The sequence below is a fragment of the Onychostoma macrolepis genome, chromosome 22, assembly GCF_012432095.1.
Source record: "Onychostoma macrolepis isolate SWU-2019 chromosome 22, ASM1243209v1, whole genome shotgun sequence".
In the NCBI taxonomy this organism is placed as follows: Eukaryota; Metazoa; Chordata; class Actinopteri; order Cypriniformes; family Cyprinidae; genus Onychostoma; species Onychostoma macrolepis.
In genome coordinates, this window is record NC_081176.1 from 32827230 (window position 1) to 32845293 (window position 18064).

The following is an 18064-nucleotide window of genomic DNA, read 5'->3' on the forward strand; positions in this document are numbered from 1 at the left end:
CAAGTACGACCGATGTCCTGAAGTCTCAGATCAACGATCAACGCTTGATTTTTAAAAAATCTTTGAAAATCAGTTTTGGGTCGTTTTGACCCGAGGGACGGATGAGGGTTATGTTCACTGTTGGTTGTTTTATTTGTTAAAATAAGTAAACAACAAAAGGGTCAATCTTTTTTTATGTAGTCATTTATCCGGAATATTTTAATGTTAAGTATGATAACATGCTCTTTTTTTAAAGTTATTTAAAATATTTTATTTTTCATTTTTATATTTTAATTATCTTAAGTTGTTAAAAATTCCATATTTTATCACAATATTTATATTTAGTAGCAATCACTTGCTGGGTATTTTCAAAAAACGTGAACATGCGAATTCTTATCTAGTTATCTAAACATCGCTATGAACAGTTTGCACAATACAGCTGTGTGTGACTGTAAATGTCTCTGAGTTTTGTTATCGTTCTGTGCCCATCCTCCGCTATTTCCAGCACTTAGTCAAGCCACTCTTCTTTAATACATGAGGACGTGGCGCTGGCTCTTGATTTGAGCTGTTTATTCAGCAAACATTGAAGTATTCGGTTTCTACAGCGACTCATTCTCTTTCTATGAAACCTGTAAACCGCATTCACCGGTTCTAACTCTATAGCGGCAGCAGCTCTATAGCGGTTTGACCGAGCATTGCAATTCTTTCGCTTTTTCTAGAATTCAATCAAATGCCTTTCCCAATTCATTTTTGCGTGTGTGCGGCACATTATTTCTTCTGCGCAGCCACACACACACACACACGCAAACTCAAAGAAACATTTTTTTTTATTCTAATCCAATATTTGTAATATCAGAGAGTCACAGCCCTGTTCCTGGAGGCACCTCAACTTTGCACAGTTTGGATGAATCTCTCTTATCAAACACACTTGATTCAACACTTCAGGTCATTAGTAGAACGCTCTAAGATGTTAGCTAAGTGTCAAATGAGAAAGACCTCAAAATATACAGAAACAGTGTAGAGAAACACAGGCCTACCGTATACAATAAGGTCAATAATACAAAGACACTGTAAAATACTCACTCAATCTTTCTAGATGCTTTGATCACTGGCAGCAGCCTCAGGAGACATTCTTCTGATGGATAATATTTACTCAGTTTAAACTCATCCAGCTCTTCTTCTGAGTTCAGCAGCACAAACACCAGAGCCGACCACTGAGCAGCAGACAGAGAGACTCCAGAGAGACGACTGTCATCTGTTCTGCTCAGGTATGTTTGTACCTCCTGCTCCAGTGAACGATCATTCAGTTCATTCAGACAGTGGAACAGATTGATGGATTTCTCTGGAGAGCGATTCTCTCTGATCTTCTGTTTGATGTATTCAGCTGTTTCCTGATTGATCTGAGAGCTGCTTACTGTCTTTCTCAGGAGGCCTTGTAAGAGAGTCTGATTAGACTCTAGTGAGAGACCTAGAAGGAACCGGAGGAAAAGGTCCCAGTGTCCGTTCTCACTCTGTAAGGCCTTGTCCACTTCTCCCTTCAGTAAACTGGTCATTGGTGACCTGAACTCATTCATCAGTCCTGTGTTTTGTTCAGAAAAGGACAGTAGCTTGAATAAAGCAGCAAGAAACTCCTGAATACTCAGATGAACAAAGCTGTACACCTTCCCCAGCTGCAGTCCAAACTCCTCTCTGAAGATCTGGGTACAAACTCCTGAGTACACGGACACTTCTCTGACATCAATGCCGCTGTCTTTCAGGTCCTCCTCATAGAAGATCAGGTTCCCTTTTTCCAGCTGTTCAAAAGCCAGTTTTCCTAGAGACAGAATAGTCCTTCTAGCCTGATCAGAATCGATTTCATATTTCCCATCATACTTCTGTGTCTTCAGTTTGGTCTGAAAGATCAGGAAGTGTGTGAACATTTGTGTGAGAGTCTTGGGAATCTCTGCACGCTCTGCTTTACCCATCATCCTCTCCAGAACAGCGGCTGAAATCCAGCAGAAGACTGGGATGTGACACATGATGAACAGACTTCTTGATGATCGGATGTGTGTGACGATCCTATCAGCCAGACTCTGATCATTTATTCTCTTCCTGAAATATTCCTCCTTCTGAGGGTCGTTGAATCCTCGTACCTCTGTGACCTGGTGGACACACTCAGGAGGGATCTGATTGGCTGCTGCTGGTCGAGAGGTGATCCAGAGGAGAGCAGAAGGAAGTAGATTCCCCTTGATGAGGTTGGTCAGCAGCACATCCACTGAGGCTGATTCTGTTACATCAGACAAGCTCCGATTGTTTTGGAAATCTAGACGTAGTCGACACTCATCCAGACCATCAAATATGAACATGACTTTGTAGTCATCATAATCTGCTGATTTAAATTCTTTGGTTTCTGTGTGAAGGTGGTTTATAAGATCCACAAGACTGAGATTTTTCTGTATCAGATTCAGCTCCCTGAAAGGAAGTGGAAATATGAAATGAACATCCTGATTGGCTTTTCCTTCAGCCCAGTCCAGAATGAACTTCTGCACAGAGACTGTTTTTCCAATTCCAGCGACTCCTTTAGTCAGCACAGTTCTGATGGGTTTGTCTTGTCCAGGTGAGGGTTTACATATGTCGTTGCAGTTGATTGGTGTCTCCTGTGTCTCTGGTCTCCTGGACACTATCTCAATCTGTCTCAGCTCATGTTCATTATTGACCTCTCCACTGCCTCCCTCTGTGATGTAGAGCTCTGTGTAGATCTCATTCAGACGTGTTGAGTCTCCATGATTGGACATTCCTTCATTGATTCTCTGATATTTATCCTGTAGTCTGGATCTGAGTTTTTGTTGATACACAGGCATCAGTTCTGAGCAAAGAATATAACTGTTGTTATTGGCAGAGCAATATTTTAAAAATTTATTTTTGGGTTTGATATGTTAGATATTAGATTGTATCATGACATTCAGGAACATTAGTGACTGAAGACAGAAGATTCATAATAAAAACACAGGCTATAATCTGCTGATCAAAGCTCTTACTGGTCTGTAGTGTGTTAGCGAGGTCTGTCTGGTTCATCTTCCTCAGGATCAACAGTGTGATCTTCAGAAGCCCCTCTCTGACTCTATGACCCTCGTCATCATGATGGTCTCTTTCAGAGCATTCTGGGTAATCTGGACTCAGTAGTCTCTTAAAGGTTTTCAACTGAGAAATGATTTTGTGCTCAAGCTCCTGAAATCACAATAAGAACAATGACAGCATAACAAAAATAAAATACAAGGGTCAAGAGTGATTTTTTTTGGGGTGGGGGTAACACTTTATTTCGATAGTCCACTTTAGACATTCTACTAACAGTAAGTAACTTTGCAGCTACATGTCAACTAGCAGTCATTAGAGTATTAGTAGACTGTCTGCTTAATATCTTCTAACACTTTATTTTGATGGGTCCACAACATATAACATACTGACTTTGAGAAACTTTGCAAGTGTCAACTTATTCTACTAAACATAAATCTACCCTACTGAGAGTTAGTAGACATGTAGTTGACACGTAGTTACAAAGTTACTTATAGTTAGTAGAATGTCTAAAGTGGACTATTCAAATAAAGTGTAACCTTTTTTTGTAGTTTAGTCAAAGGCATAAATAAACATCACTGAATTATATCACACCTGTTAATAACTTCCACTGTTTGCTCAAACATCAGCGTCTACAGATACTGAGGTTAAAAGAGGGAGTTTGACTGGATTGGCTGTTTGCTAGATTGATGTTCATCTTTGTGCAGCAGTCAGGTTTCATATGGATTCAGCTTCTCTACTTTAGTGATCATTGATCTGCTTTATAGTGGCCTACAAATTATCTGACGTGGGTAGTAAAGTAAATGTGACTATTACAGAGAGGATTTCACAGATTTCCCCATTTATTAATACTTTTACCCAGAGGGTTATTGTGTTAGAACACACACACACACACACACACACACAAAACTGACCTTGAAAATGGAGTCTAAGTTCTTCTTTCCTGAATGTGATTTTGGTCCTTCATGTTTTTGACTGTAGATAAACAAATATTGAATATTTTTGTAAATTTGTATTAATGTATTTAATACAGATCAGTAAATGAATACTTATACTTAAACTGAACAACACCTCAGATCAGCAGATGAATCTCCCGAGCTGAAATCAATCGGTTGACCCATTGACCGGTCACTCTTCATGGACACACAGCTGGGTTCAGGAGATTCATTCTCACACAGACTGAAACCCAACAGCAATACAAACTGTTTCTAAAAATCTCTCACTGATCTGACAGAAACATCTTTACTGTCTCAACCTCCCTTAAATGTTCATGTCTTTCAATCATTTCCTACATGATTAATTTATGTTTCTCATCTAAACATATTTTAATCATGTACCATGTATTTATTCTGTAAGGATGTTCAATCGTATAGAATTAGTGATGTTGAAGCTAAATAAAGTAGTTATGTGTTCTTCAGAAACACTGCCCCAGAAACCGATTCGCGCCCATCTGCATTTTGTCTGGGGTGGAAAAAAGAAGTGAGCGTTGGTATTGTATCAGACACTTGCACTTATCATTATATGAAGATCAAGCTCAAATGGAGTTAACAATGTTTTTGACCAGCGAATGACGGAGATGGAGTGTTTTGCCTGTCATTAGAATGGCTGTGACTGTTATCTGAGGCGGCAAGTGCATTGCATTATATGTTTTCATCAACTTTTACAGGTTATATAACGTTGGTTGTAGTGTGACGCGTGTCCCGAGCACTCATCAGCGTCGCCCTGGAAACAGAGGAGGAACACCTGCACGCAATCTGCACGGACTGGCCAGTCACAGCTGAAACTAATCAGAAGACAGCCACAAAAGCCGCCGAGTCACACACACTGGTGAGACATGTCTCCAGAAGACTTTCCACTAACCCTTACTCTGTTTGACTTCCAGAGAGCAGTGTGTGACCGGCCAGCCATGGCGCTTGAGCACAGCACGGACATCCAGCACCTGGACACTCGGACTAAAGACAAAGGCGGATCACAGAGCACCGTTTCACCGCACCAAGACACGTTGGCACTCTTTCATTCACCAATAAACGCACCCTTCGAGGCCTTTATTGACCTCCTCTTGTCGTGTGATTCTTCAGCCTGTTACACTGGTGGAGAATGCGGGCAGATTCCTGAAGAGTCACTGACAAGCGTTTCTTTTTTTTGTGAGTTAGCCCTGTGTCTACGGACGATTATTAATTTGAGTTTTTCTTTTCTTTCCCCACTTTTTCTTTCTCTCTCCCCTTTTGCAGGCGGCGGCTCCTCCCCAGCCATGGAGGAATTATTGAAACACCTCACCGAGGTGAGCATTAGACAGCAGCAGATTGTCGAACACATGGCCGCCCGACAAGGAGAGACAGAGCGCGAGATTGCCGCGCTCCGTACCGATGCCGCCCAGCGGGTTCCGCTGCCAGACCCCCGCGTTCGGGCCACAATGCTCTTACCGAAGATGACTGCCCACGACGACACGGAGAGCTACCTACAAATGTTTGAGTCTATTGCGACTCAGGAGGACTGGCCACGGGAGGAATGGGCGCGCGTGGTGGCGCCGTTGTTGACGGGGGAACCGCAACGGGCCTATTTCTCGATGCCGACGGGTCTGAATGACTCCTACGAAGAGCTTCGGAAAGAGATCCTGTCCCGCGCGGGCCTCTCATCCATCGCGGCAGCTCAAATGTTTCACTACTGGGAATATAATACCCGGTTGCCAGCCCGTGCCCAAGCCACCGACCTCTCCTGCCTCTCACGTCACTGGCTACTCATCGGGGATCCCAGCGCCGCCCAAGTAGCTGAATGCGTCGTCGTGGATCGTCTCCTCCTCCTCGTTCGCTTCAGCAAGCGGCAGGCATGCGGAACCCGCTCACCGTCGAAGATCAGGTGGAGGCCATCGAGCTGAGGGAGGCAGCCCAACGTCGTGAGGCTGGGGAGCGAGCGCCACCGTTTCCCCGAAGGGTGCCCCAGGAGCGACGCTCGCTGGAGGGCATCTCGCGGCCAGTGAGCAGGCTGGCGGTTGCCGGCCCCCAGGATGAGCCGATGCCCACGAATCCTTCCCGTTCACCACACCGGGCCTGGCTGGCAGGTTGCATCGTCCACCATTAACCACCATTGGAAGCGCCGCGAGTGGAGGTCAAGGTGAATGGACGGCCCTACCAAGCGCTCCTGGACTCGGGCAGCGCGGTCAGCCTGGTGCAGCCGACAGTATTTCCCCCTCGGGCGGGGTCTAAAGCCCGCCTACCCATCACGTGTGTGCATGGCGATACTCACCAGGTCCCCGCTCGGCACGTCACCATTTCGATCGTGAAGGGTCTGCCCGTTCCCGTGCTCCTCGAGAGAAACTGGCCGGGCTTTGACCGCCTGCTCACCGCCGCCACACAGCCTGTCAGCCCTGCTGGGAACCGCCGAAACTGAAAGTTCAACCGAGGTCCCAGACGGCACCCCGTCCTACTAGTGTCAGACAACGCCAAAGACGGTGAGTTCCTCTCACAAACCGCTAACCTTTTCTATGATGTTTTCCAACAGGTTACGGGAGGTGGGGCCTTCGCAAAGGAACAACTCGGGGACAAACGGTTGAAACACTGCTGGACACAAGTGAGGGTGATCGAGGGAAAGGAGACACAGCCGCCGCCGCATCCAGTTCCTCACTTTGTTGTCCAGAATTTCCTGCTTTACTGTGTCTCACCGTGGAGGGGGGAGGAAAAAAAGCTGTTAGTGGTGCCACGGTCGAAGAAAGAAACCGTGATTGAGCTGGCACACTCGCATCCGATGGCCGGCCACCTGGGGGCACGAAACACCATCCAGCGGATCCGAGACCGTTTTCACTGGTCCACAGGTCTGGATGCTGAGGTGAAACAGTTTTGTCAAGCCTGTCCGATGTGCCAACAGACATCGCCGCGCACCCCTCCCCCCAGTCCGTTGATCCCGTTACCCATCATCGAGATGCCCTTCAAGCGAATAGGGATGGACCTGGTCGGGCTGCTGCCGAAGTCCGCCCGGGTCCACGAACACATCCTTGTGATAGTGGACTACGCCACTCGCTACCCAGAAGCCATTCCCCTACGCAAAGCCACGTCCAAGGCTATCGCTCAGGAGCTGTTCCTCCTATGCAGTCGAGTCGGCATCCCCACGGAGATATTGACCGACCAGGGCACCCCATTCATGTCCCGGATGATGGCGGACCTCTGTCGCCTCCTGAAGGTGAAGCAACTGCGGACCACAGTCTACCATCGTCAAACCGATGGGCTGGTCGAGCGTTTTAATCAGACGTTGAAGCAGATGCAACTTGAGGGTGAGTAAGTAATATCAGAATTTTCATTTTTGGGTGAACTATCCCTTTAAGTATTCATTTGAGGATTATAATGGCGGAGATTTAAAATCAGCACACTTTCAAAGAAAAGGTTTTTTTTTTTAGAGTTTTCTCTTTAAATTTTCTTTTAGTTATGCTGTCATTGTTCTTATCATGTAACAATGTATTACGTTAAGCAAGTGTTTTTTTTTTTTTTTGTTTTTTTTTTTTTGGGTTGGGGGTGGGGGGCTGAAGTATTATTATATCATGCGTTTCTGTATATTTGTAATTGGTGTGGATTGTGTACTGTAGAGAAAAAAAAAAAAAAACGCATAATTTTTTCCAAGAAATGTTTTTGCTTATTGCCTTACTGCTTTTAATAATGTACAATATTAAGGCTGCTAAGACACTTTTATTTATTTTTAAAAAAACAGCGGTCCCACTTTATATTAGGTGGCCTTAACTACTATGTACTTACATTTAAATTAATTATTTGGTACAATACACTTATTGTGTACATGTTTTTACATTGTACTTATATTTAAAAAAAAAAAACCTATATGTAGTTACATCTGTAATTAATTTCTGTAATTACATTTATAATTACACTGTTGACCCACCCCTTACACCTTAACCCACACTTAAACCTACCCATACCACCAAACCTGTTCCTAATCTTACCCATATCCCACCTCAAAGTAGCAAAAGTGTTTTGTAATACAATATGAATACAATAAGTACATTGTACTTATTTTTTATGTAAGTACATAGTAGTTAAAGCCTTTACACTAATATAATATAAACACTTTACACTAATATAAAGTGTGACCAAAACAGCTTATAGTTGACCAAAGCTTTTTTAATCTGTTATTAATTTTTATCTGGTTTTATCATAGGTTTTACCATAGTTTTGTTTAATTTATTGAATCACCACTGCATATAGTGGATAAAGCTTTAATTTAAACAAAAATAATGTTAAATCAACATGAGGTACCGTGACATAAATGCAAAAAAACAACATACAAAAGTCACGTTAATTTGACAAACGTAAATTAAAGTAATCAGTAGATGAATTATGATGAGAGAACATAACATAAAAATGTGCAACCGATTTACATATTTTTTTATGTGAATCCAGCAATTTTTTTTTTTTTTTGTGAGGAGTCTGATGCGACTTGAGAGTTAAAATATTAAAGTATTATTTTTCTATATATAAAAGGAATCTGCCCCATGTGCCCTTATCATTCATGCATTATAGAATCAAATAGACCAATACATAGATACAAACAGACACAGAAACATCCAGCAGCAACAGAGATTTCTGCTGACAATGTCCGTAACGCACTACACCTACAGTATATATGACACTCATAATATCTCACCTGGACTCAACAGAAGAGTCTTCCTCTCTGCAGAGATCTGAACGATTTTTCCTCACAGACACATCGACGTGTTCAGGTAAATCTGATTCACCTCCCTGAATCTGGCTGTTAATGAAAATGCTATTGTAGTATGCATTTATTGTTTCTGAACATCAAACATGTGAAACGGTTTTTCTCACCTCTTGACTGTCTTTATCTGTGTGTGATGTTCTTCAGAGAGATTCATTCTGGAGGCCATGGTTTCATCTAAAAGCAGATACAGATGTTGATCCACAGAGTGAGATATGAATCATCTCAGAAATAATTTTCTCAAATCCAGCTCTGTCTCAACAGTCAGTCCACAGTAATGACCTGCACACATGAAAAACAGTTTCATCCTGACATTATTTACACAGAATTGAAAGGAGTGAAATTATTTCCTTTATGAGATTAATTACTCATGAGGCCAAAACTCAGGAACTTTCGCAGCACACATGACATGCAATAAAACAATAAACGTTCTAATCTAACAGGAAGATCTGGGAGAAAGACCATTTGCTTATCTGTCCCTTGACCCATCCTTAGACTCCCTCCTTCCCCCCTGGGCATGACATAGAAATGTCAAGAACTCAAGTTGCCAGACTTACAAACTGAATTTATGATATCTTAACCCTTTCATGATTGGTATCATTTTAAAGGTATCTGTGCGGTTGGTAAACTGGTCTCATTTTCACATTAGTCACCTATATTATGAGAAATATTGAAAACTTGAGTGAATTCTGTACCACTTTTGTGGGTGGTCTCCTTTCAAAATCTGATAAACATTGCTCTACAGGTGTGACCATTTGGTGCATGAGAACAGCTTCTACTGAGGTTTCTCATCCCCCATACACGGATGTAATCTGTTTTGGGGCAGAGAATAAATGTTTATGGCCCTTTTGGTTCTGGTAGTATTTAAGGGAAAGTTGCAAATCACTCATCGCGATTCTGCAGCCAGATCAGCCCGTAGTGTAGAGTGTATTTCATATGCTCCATTCTATGTATCTTCTTGAAGTCAGGTATACATTTTTACTCTTAGATTAATCATTGAACAACTGATGATTATGTATTTCCTTATTTTTGAATTGACTTCTTATTATTTTATTATGTAATTGGCATGACACGTTTACTTGACTAATAATATATTGTTATATTCGATTTATTCTGATCTCTTCTGAAATCATTTTTCAAGTAGATTAATGTGTAGTGGTATTTCCTCAAATCTGCACTCAGGACAGATCACACCAAAGCACTAGTAGATGAACCATGGGGGGCACAGAGTATCTCTTGTGGTTATAGGAAAAAATACGCTTTTTGTTATGAGTATGCAGGCGCAGCTCACGTAAAGGTATTATAACCACTCTGCAGCCTCTGAGTAAGTTTATAACTGACGAGTTTGTGTCCGTGGATTCACAAAAAAATCAGCCGAAGTGTAATTCCTATGTGATACCTGGAAATCCTAATGAACGAATAATTGAAAGTATGGGATTTTCAGAATAATCAAATACCTAAATTGATATACAATCGATATCTGTGATCAGTTTTTAATTAAGAATATTGCCTAAATTTAACGATCACTTGAAATTGGAGTCAGATCAAGCACGGAGTTAGACTAAAATTGAAACTAAATTCAGAGGTGCAAGTAAAAGACCGAACATGCATTAAACCTTCGACCAGGCCGCTGGATTCCGTTGTTTGGACTAGCGGGTGGATACATACAGAATCAAATTGTTCACAAACTGCAAAACAAATTCAGACAAGCACTGTGTTAAAATGAAAGTAAAGCTGGAATCTGACGATGTACAGACTGTGTGTTTTATCTCCTAATGTTATTTAAACTACTTTCAAAATATCTGATACTGCTTATTGTTGTACTTCACTTTAAACCAGTCAGGATCGATTTTGACTATTAAAGATAATTGTAAAATCGTGATACTCACTGTGTTTTTCTCTCTTCATGTAGTTTACTTCCTCGTCTAACAAAACAGAAACAGCTGTTATAGTTTAACTTTCATGTGTCACCTGAGAAGGAGGAGTTTGAGTCTCTTAATATTTAACTTTATTCTTTATTATTTAAGGTTATAACCCCTGAATGTATTTTCCTCACAGGTGTACTCTGAGTGTTGTTTAACTGAATATATAAAGGCAGCTCTCTGTAAAATATCAAACTAATAGCTCTCTGTCAGCTTCCTCATCACTTGCTCCTCTTCAGGATACAAGTGGAATATTTTAAAAGTGTCAAGAATGCAATTATTGTCTTTATTAATGTGAGACGCAAAGAAAGCAATAATCATCTGGCTATGAGTTTAAAAACTTCATTTATTTATTTTATATATATATATATATATATATATATATATATATATATATATTAGTGCTGGGCATAGATTCTAGATCTAGATTAATCTCATCCAAAATAAAAGTTTTTGTGTACATAATAAATATACACAATACACACACATATATTATGTATATATGAATACACACCCATGTATGTATATATTTAAGAAAAATGTGTTATGTTTATATATTAAATATATTTATATATCATATTAATATAAATATATACATGTAAATATTTTCTATATATATATACTGTATGTGTGTGTCTTTATATACACATAATAAATATTCACAGTACACACAGATATATTATATGAACGAAAACTTTTATTTTGGATGAGATTAATCTAGATTAATCTATGCCCAGCACTAACATATATATATATATATATATATATATAAATCAAACCTATAAAACCAGGATATAAGTGTAATAAAAAGACTGCTGATTACCCTTTACAGATTTCCATCTGCTACTAACCCCACATAGCAAATCTTTTCTGGCCCAGCTCCGGGTCACACAATCACTTTTCCCTCGGCCCAAGTACCACAAAGAATGACGACCCTGAAGTGGCCCAGAACTGGATTAAAGACAAGGGCCACACATGAGCCATAACTGGCCCGAATCTCAGCCAGTAATCACCCTTAACTGGCCCTGAACTGGGCCAAAACATGTTTTATTACTGGTACCAATTCTCAGCCTTGAGTAAACCAGAATCCCCAAATCTGAGCCACAGCTGAACCTTATATAGCCCAGACCCAATACAGAATATTAATATTTGATATTATTGTATTGTGTATTACTATAATCACCATTATTCATTTTGTGAAATGCTTTGGTAATGTACACACAAACTAACATATGCCAATTAAACTGAATAGAAAATCAGCCTTAAAATCCACAGGTCATGTAACTGTGCAATAGAAAATGTATTGCATATGTTTTATTTTTATAAAGAACAAATCAACCAATAAAGAGTGTGTGAAGTTAGTCTATAAGAGAATCGTAAAAGACAGACATGTGTAATCCAAAATTTATTGCAGAAATGTCAAAGATCAGTACCACAGTAGTCCAAATGCCGATACATTGCAGTCGCAGTCCTCTCTGGCAGGATATAATAGTTTAGTGCTATGAGCAGGGCATAATTAAAGTTGTTAAATGCTGAAAATACTATCGATCCACTCCGTGAGGGTAAGCGTTTCTTATTCAAAACATGCATCACCGGAAACTTCTTCTTTGGTGTCTTATTGGCGGTTGGCATCCTAACTTTTTTTTTTTTTAGATTCTTTTTTTTGAGGGCTTTGGAATTGTTGGATGTAAGAAGAGTGTCCAGGTAAGATTTAAGGTCCTTACAGAAAACAGGAAAGTAGGGCTTAGCACCTTGAAACTTACATTTGTGTAAAAAGAATTTTGCAAGAAAGATGAATAAGTTTATCAGATAATATCAGATATTCAAAATTGTTCTGATATTCGCCGGAAGCAATCTGTCGTTGTGATTGTGATGACCTGTACTTCTAAATATCTTTAGATCTTCACAGTGGCAGGGAACACTTCCACAATCTCTGTGCACTGTGTAAACAATGAGTGACGTATACATGCGACAGATCGCTTCTGGCGCTTGCATAAACTACGCCAGAGCCCATACAGACGTCACGCACCGGATGCCGTGCACGCGCTCAGGGCAGTTGGACATAGTGGTCAAGTCAAGTCAAGTCACCTTTATTTATATAGCGCTTTTACAATGCAGATTGTGTCAAAGCACTTAACAGTATCAAATTGGAGGATAGAGTGTCAGTAATGTATAATGATAAGATTAAACACTCAATTTTCAGTTAAAGGCATTTCATTATTGAATTCAGAGATGTCATTGTCTAGCTCAGTTTAGTTTAAATAGTAGCTGTGCAATCAAATCGGCGATAATCGCTAGAAATTAAGTGTCCCCAACTGAGCAAGCCAGAGGCGACAGCGGCAAGGAACCAAAACTCCCTCTGTGACAGAATGGAGAAAAAAAAACCTTGGGAGAAACCAGGCTCAGTCGGGGGGCCAGTTCTCCTCTGACCAGACGAAACCCGCAGTTCAAAAGTTTATATTTCTATTTTAATTTTGTTGCAATTTCTAACAATAGTAGTATTATGTAGTTAGGTATTTTATTATATTTTAGTTATTTTGTTATTTTGGTTGATATATCTAGGATATATCTCTGGGGGTCATCTGGGTGTCCTGGTCTCCGCTGACGATCAGGGCTGTAGACATCATCTCTTGGTGCTGATCCACCATCTGATCGGATACGGACTGAGAAACAGACTAGGAAAGAAACAAACAAATATTAGCGTAGATGCCATTCAACTGACGATGTAACGAGTACATCGTGTGTTATGGGGAGTGTTCGGTTCGGTTGATCTAATTAATGCAGCCTAACAATCCTTTAACGGATTTGAATAATAGAAGCGTGAATGCGTGTGTCAAACGCTTCGTAAAATCTAAAAGAGAATAAAACTGTCATCTTTAAATAACTCAGAATAATCTAATAAATCTATAAATTGGATATTATTAGCTATGTGTCTTTTTGGCATGAATACTGATTGAGTCTCGTCAATAACAGAGTTTAAAACACTCTTAAGTGACTTTTAGCTAGAATCCAGGCTAATATTTTATGAGCAGACAGATAGGCCGCCAATTATCTGTCAAAGAAGTATCCTTTTTGGGTTTAGGTATTCGAGTTAGTAGTCCTTGTGTTAAACTTGGAGGCAGATTTTATGACTGAATACCATCCGAAAACATCTCTAGCAGAAATGGTGCCAAGTCTTCCGCAAAGCATTTATAAAATTCAGCCGTTAGGCCATCCGTATGAGACTTGTTATTTTTAAGGCCTTCAATACCATCAATTATATCAGTAATATTAATATTTTTTATCACAGGCAGACTGCTCATCTCTAGATATTAGATAAATTGTATTTAAAGATTGAAAGAAAAGAGAAGCAGATTCTTTACAATAATTAGACTTATAGAGTTCTGAATAGAAGTTACTACAGAAAGAGGCAATTACCTTAGGATTATCTGTCAAAGAAGTATCCTTTTGGGTTTAGGTATTCGAGTTAGTAGTCCTTGTGTTAAACTTGGAGGCAGATTTTATGACTGAATACCATCCGAAAACATCTCTAGCAGAAATGGTGCCAAGTCTTCCATAAAGCATTTATAAAATTCAGCCGTTAGGCCATCCGTATGAGACTTGTTATTTTTAAGGCCTTCAATACCATCAATTATATCAGTAATATTAATATTTTTATCACAGGCAGACTGCTCATCTCTAGATATTAGATAAATTGTATTTAAAGATTGAAAGAAAAGAGAAGCAGATTCTTTACAATAATTAGACTTATAGAGTTCTGAACAGAAGTTACTACTGAAGAAACAAAGTCACCTACATCTTGGATGCCCTGGGGGTAAGCAGATAAACATCAAATTTTCATTTTTGGGTGAACTATCCCTTTAACGATAAATCTCTCTGTAACCATGAATTGAATTTCCTTTTAACTTTTCCAACAACTGGGTCAAAGTTTAATCTGCATCTGGTTTTATCATCCTTACATATAGACACACCAAGATAGGTCACCTGTGATTTAACTGGGATACTGTAAAGAGAAAGAGAAGAACAAGTTGTAATAGCCAATAATTCACATTTATCAAGATTTAGCTTTAAACCGGAAACTTCAGAAAAACATTTAATGAGTTCGATAGCGACTGGAATTTGTGATTTATCTTTAAGAAACAAAGTAGTGTCATCGGCTAGCTGACTAATAAGTATATGCTTATTGGCAATAGTAATACCTTGTAGATCTCTAGGAGGAAAGAAGTTGTGCAGCTATAAGAAATAAATAAGGAGAGACAGGGCAACCCTGACGAGCACCTCTTGACAATTGAAATCTAGGAGAGGTACCCCATTTAAGATTGATAGAGCAATTGGCGTTATTGTAGAGAGTTCTTACGAATTTACGGAATGGATCACCAATTCCAAACTTTTTGAAAGATAAGAAGATAAATTTGTGATTGAGAGGGTCAAACGCTTCGTAAAAATCTAAAAAGAGAATAAAACTGTCATCTTTAACTAACTCAGAATAATCTAATAAATCTATAAATTGGATATTATTAGCTATGTGTCTTTTTGGCATGAATACTGATTGAGTCTCGTCAATAACAGAGTTTAAAACACTCTTAAGTGACTTTTAGCTAGAATCCAGGCTAATATTTTATGAGCAGACAGATAGGCCGCCAATTATCTGTCAAAGAAGTATCCTTTTTGGGTTTAGGTATTCGAGTTAGTAGTCCTTGTGTTAAACTTGGAGGCAGATTTTATGACTGAATACCATCCGAAAACATCTCTAGCAGAAATGGTGCCAAGTCTTCCGCAAAGCATTTATAAAATTCAGCCGTTAGGCCATCCGTATGAGACTTGTTATTTTTAAGGCCTTCAATACCATCAATTATATCAGTAATATTAATATTTTTTATCACAGGCAGACTGCTCATCTCTAGATATTAGATAAATTGTATTTAAAGATTGAAAGAAAAGAGAAGCAGATTCTTTACAATAATTAGACTTATAGAGTTCTGAACAGAAGTTACTACAGAAAGAGGCAATTACCTTAGGATTATCTGTCAAAGTACCATTAACTTGCAATGAATTAATAGTAAGATTCCTAGAATTATGTTTTTCCATTCTAAAAAAATAAGCATAGCTTTGCTCTCCTTGTTCTAACCATTTCCTCCTAGAACGAATATAGGAGCCTTCAGCTTTGTACTTATAGATATTATCTAATTTAGATTGATGCTCTGCAAGTTCTGTTAAATCAGCATCTGCTAAGTCTTCTTGAATTTTGTTCTGAAGTGTTATGATCTTTGAGATTACCTTTTCCTCTTCGTATCTTCTCTGTTTTGCCAAATTGCTGCTGAAATGCCTAACACACAATCCTATTTCATATTTTAATAACTCCCAGTTGGAACAAATTTTTTTGTCAGATGAAGCTTTGGCCCAATAGTAATAACATGCACTTCGAGTAAAGTACCCGAATTTTATTAATTTTTTTTTCAATTCATCATGCTTAAGCAGAGAGGAGTTCATTTTCCAATAAGAAGCTCTAAAACTAGTATTTGAGTGTCCTGTGGATAAAGGAGTAGAGAGGAGAATAGTGTGGTGGTCTGTTAAAGGTGAGGGAAGAATACTAACTGAAATATTCAAGTTTTTAAAGGAGTATGGTACAAGCCAATGGTTTTCAATGGCCATGATTTATGACCTGATTTATGACCCCCTGTCAACGTTGATTGACAGGTTGTCATAAGGCAGATGTGTACATGGTCAGATTTATGACCTGATTTGTAGCTATATGACCCCCTCTGTCACCCTGACTGCCATGTCACCGGGATCCTGTCACCCCTGACTGACATGACAGTAGGGTGTGTAAATCAATTATCAAAACAGATGTTAGATTTGACATTTGATGGATTTATGACTGGATTTGTGATGTTTTTACCTTTCACCTGTACCATGGCGTTTTTATGGTGTTCCTTCCTGACCTGTAGCTAACAGGCAGTCTGGAGATCTTCCTGATTGTAGAAAAATGGCTGAGCAAAGGGTGCATATTCACACCTTAAGAGGATCAATGTTTGTTTGATCTGTATGGTATATGGTGTTCCTTCCTGACCTGTAGCTAACAGGCAGTCTGGAGATCTTCCTGATTGTAGAAAAATGGCTGAGCAAAGGATGTGTATTATCACCTTATGTTTGTTTGATCTGTATGGTATATGGTGTTCCTTCCTGACCTGTAGCTAACAGGCAGTCTGGAGGTCTTCCTGACTGTGGAAAAATAGCTGAGCAAAGGGGTGCATATTCACACCTTAAGAGGATCAATGTTTGTTTGATCTGTATGGTATATGGTGTTCCTTCCTGACCTGTAGCTAACAGGCAGTCTGGAGGTCTTCCTGACTGTGGAAAAATAGCTGAGCAAAGGGTGCATATTCACACCTTAAGAGGATCAATGTTTGTTTGATCTGTATGGTATATGGTGTTCCTTCCTGACCTGTAGCTAACAGGCAGTCTGGAGGTCTTCCTGACTGTGGAAAAATAGCTGAGCAAAGGGTGCATATTCACACCTTAAGAGGATCAATGTTTGTTTGATCTGTATGGTATATGGTGTTCCTTCCTGACCTGTAGCTAACAGGCAGTCTGGAGGTCTTCCTGACTGTGGAAAAATAGCTGAGCAAAGGGTGCATATTCACACCTTAAGAGGATCAATGTTTGTTTGATCTGTATGGTATATGGTGTTCCTTCCTGACCTGTAGCTAACAGGCAGTCTGGAGGTCTTCCTGACTGTGGAAAAATAGCTGAGCAAAGGGTGCATATTCACACCTTAAGAGGATCAATGTTTGTTTGATCTGTATGGTATATGGTGTTCCTTCCTGACCTGTAGCTAACAGGCAGTCTGGAGATCTTCCTGATTGTAGAAAAATGGCTGAGCAAAGGATGTGTATTATCACCTTATGTTTGTTTGATCTGTATGGTATATGGTGTTCCTTCCTGACCTGTAGCTAACAGGCAGTCTGGAGATCTTCCTGATTGTAGAAAAATGGCTGAGCAAAGGATGTGTATTATCACCTTATGTTTGTTTGATCTGTATGGTATATGGTGTTCCTTCCTGACCTGTAGCTAACAGGCAGTCTGGAGATCTTCCTGATTGTAGAAAAATGGCTGAGCAAAGGATGTGTATTATCACCTTATGTTTGTTTGATCTATAGGCTAAATGTTGATAGCTAAGACATCACTGTTTTGATTGTATGAAAACTGAAACATAGAATTAAAGAATTCACCAAGACCATATTTCTATATGCGTCTGAAAAAGGTGCTATGTCCGGGCATGTTTTTCTTTATCATATCTATGTGTGTATGCTAACACCTCTGCAGGATCAGAACAACCTAATCTGTAGGTTGAATAGATAAACTTATGAGAAGCAGTCTTAAGTTAAAAATGATTCAAA

General features: G+C 39.6%; 1 protein-coding gene and 1 pseudogene across 7 annotated transcripts in view; one reads left to right on the forward strand and one right to left on the reverse strand.

Annotated features, from left to right (window-relative positions):
- Positions 1-10694, reverse strand: part of LOC131529978 (NACHT, LRR and PYD domains-containing protein 12-like) — a 256130-nt gene extending 245436 nt beyond the window's left edge. For 4 of the 7 annotated variants that reach the window (XM_058760026.1, XM_058760023.1, XM_058760017.1 and 1 more), the window contains exons 1-7: positions 10632-10694; positions 8853-9024; positions 8674-8778; positions 4102-4209; positions 3945-4005; positions 2997-3186; positions 1063-2824 (exon numbers count right to left, since the gene is read on the reverse strand). In XM_058760026.1, the coding sequence (XP_058616009.1) occupies positions 1063-2824; positions 2997-3186; positions 3945-4005; positions 4102-4209; positions 8674-8778; positions 8853-8911 (2285 nt within the window). In that variant the 5' untranslated portion in view covers positions 8912-9024; positions 10632-10694. Of the gene's footprint in view, positions 1-1062; positions 2825-2996; positions 3187-3944; positions 4006-4101; positions 4210-8673; positions 8779-8852; positions 9025-10347; positions 10416-10631 lie in introns of those variants that run through there. The other 3 variants (XM_058760020.1, XM_058760018.1, XM_058760021.1) reach the window with 3 other exon arrangements.
- Positions 1-18064, forward strand: part of LOC131529976 (NACHT, LRR and PYD domains-containing protein 3-like) — a 540773-nt pseudogene that overhangs the window by 432858 nt on the left and 89851 nt on the right.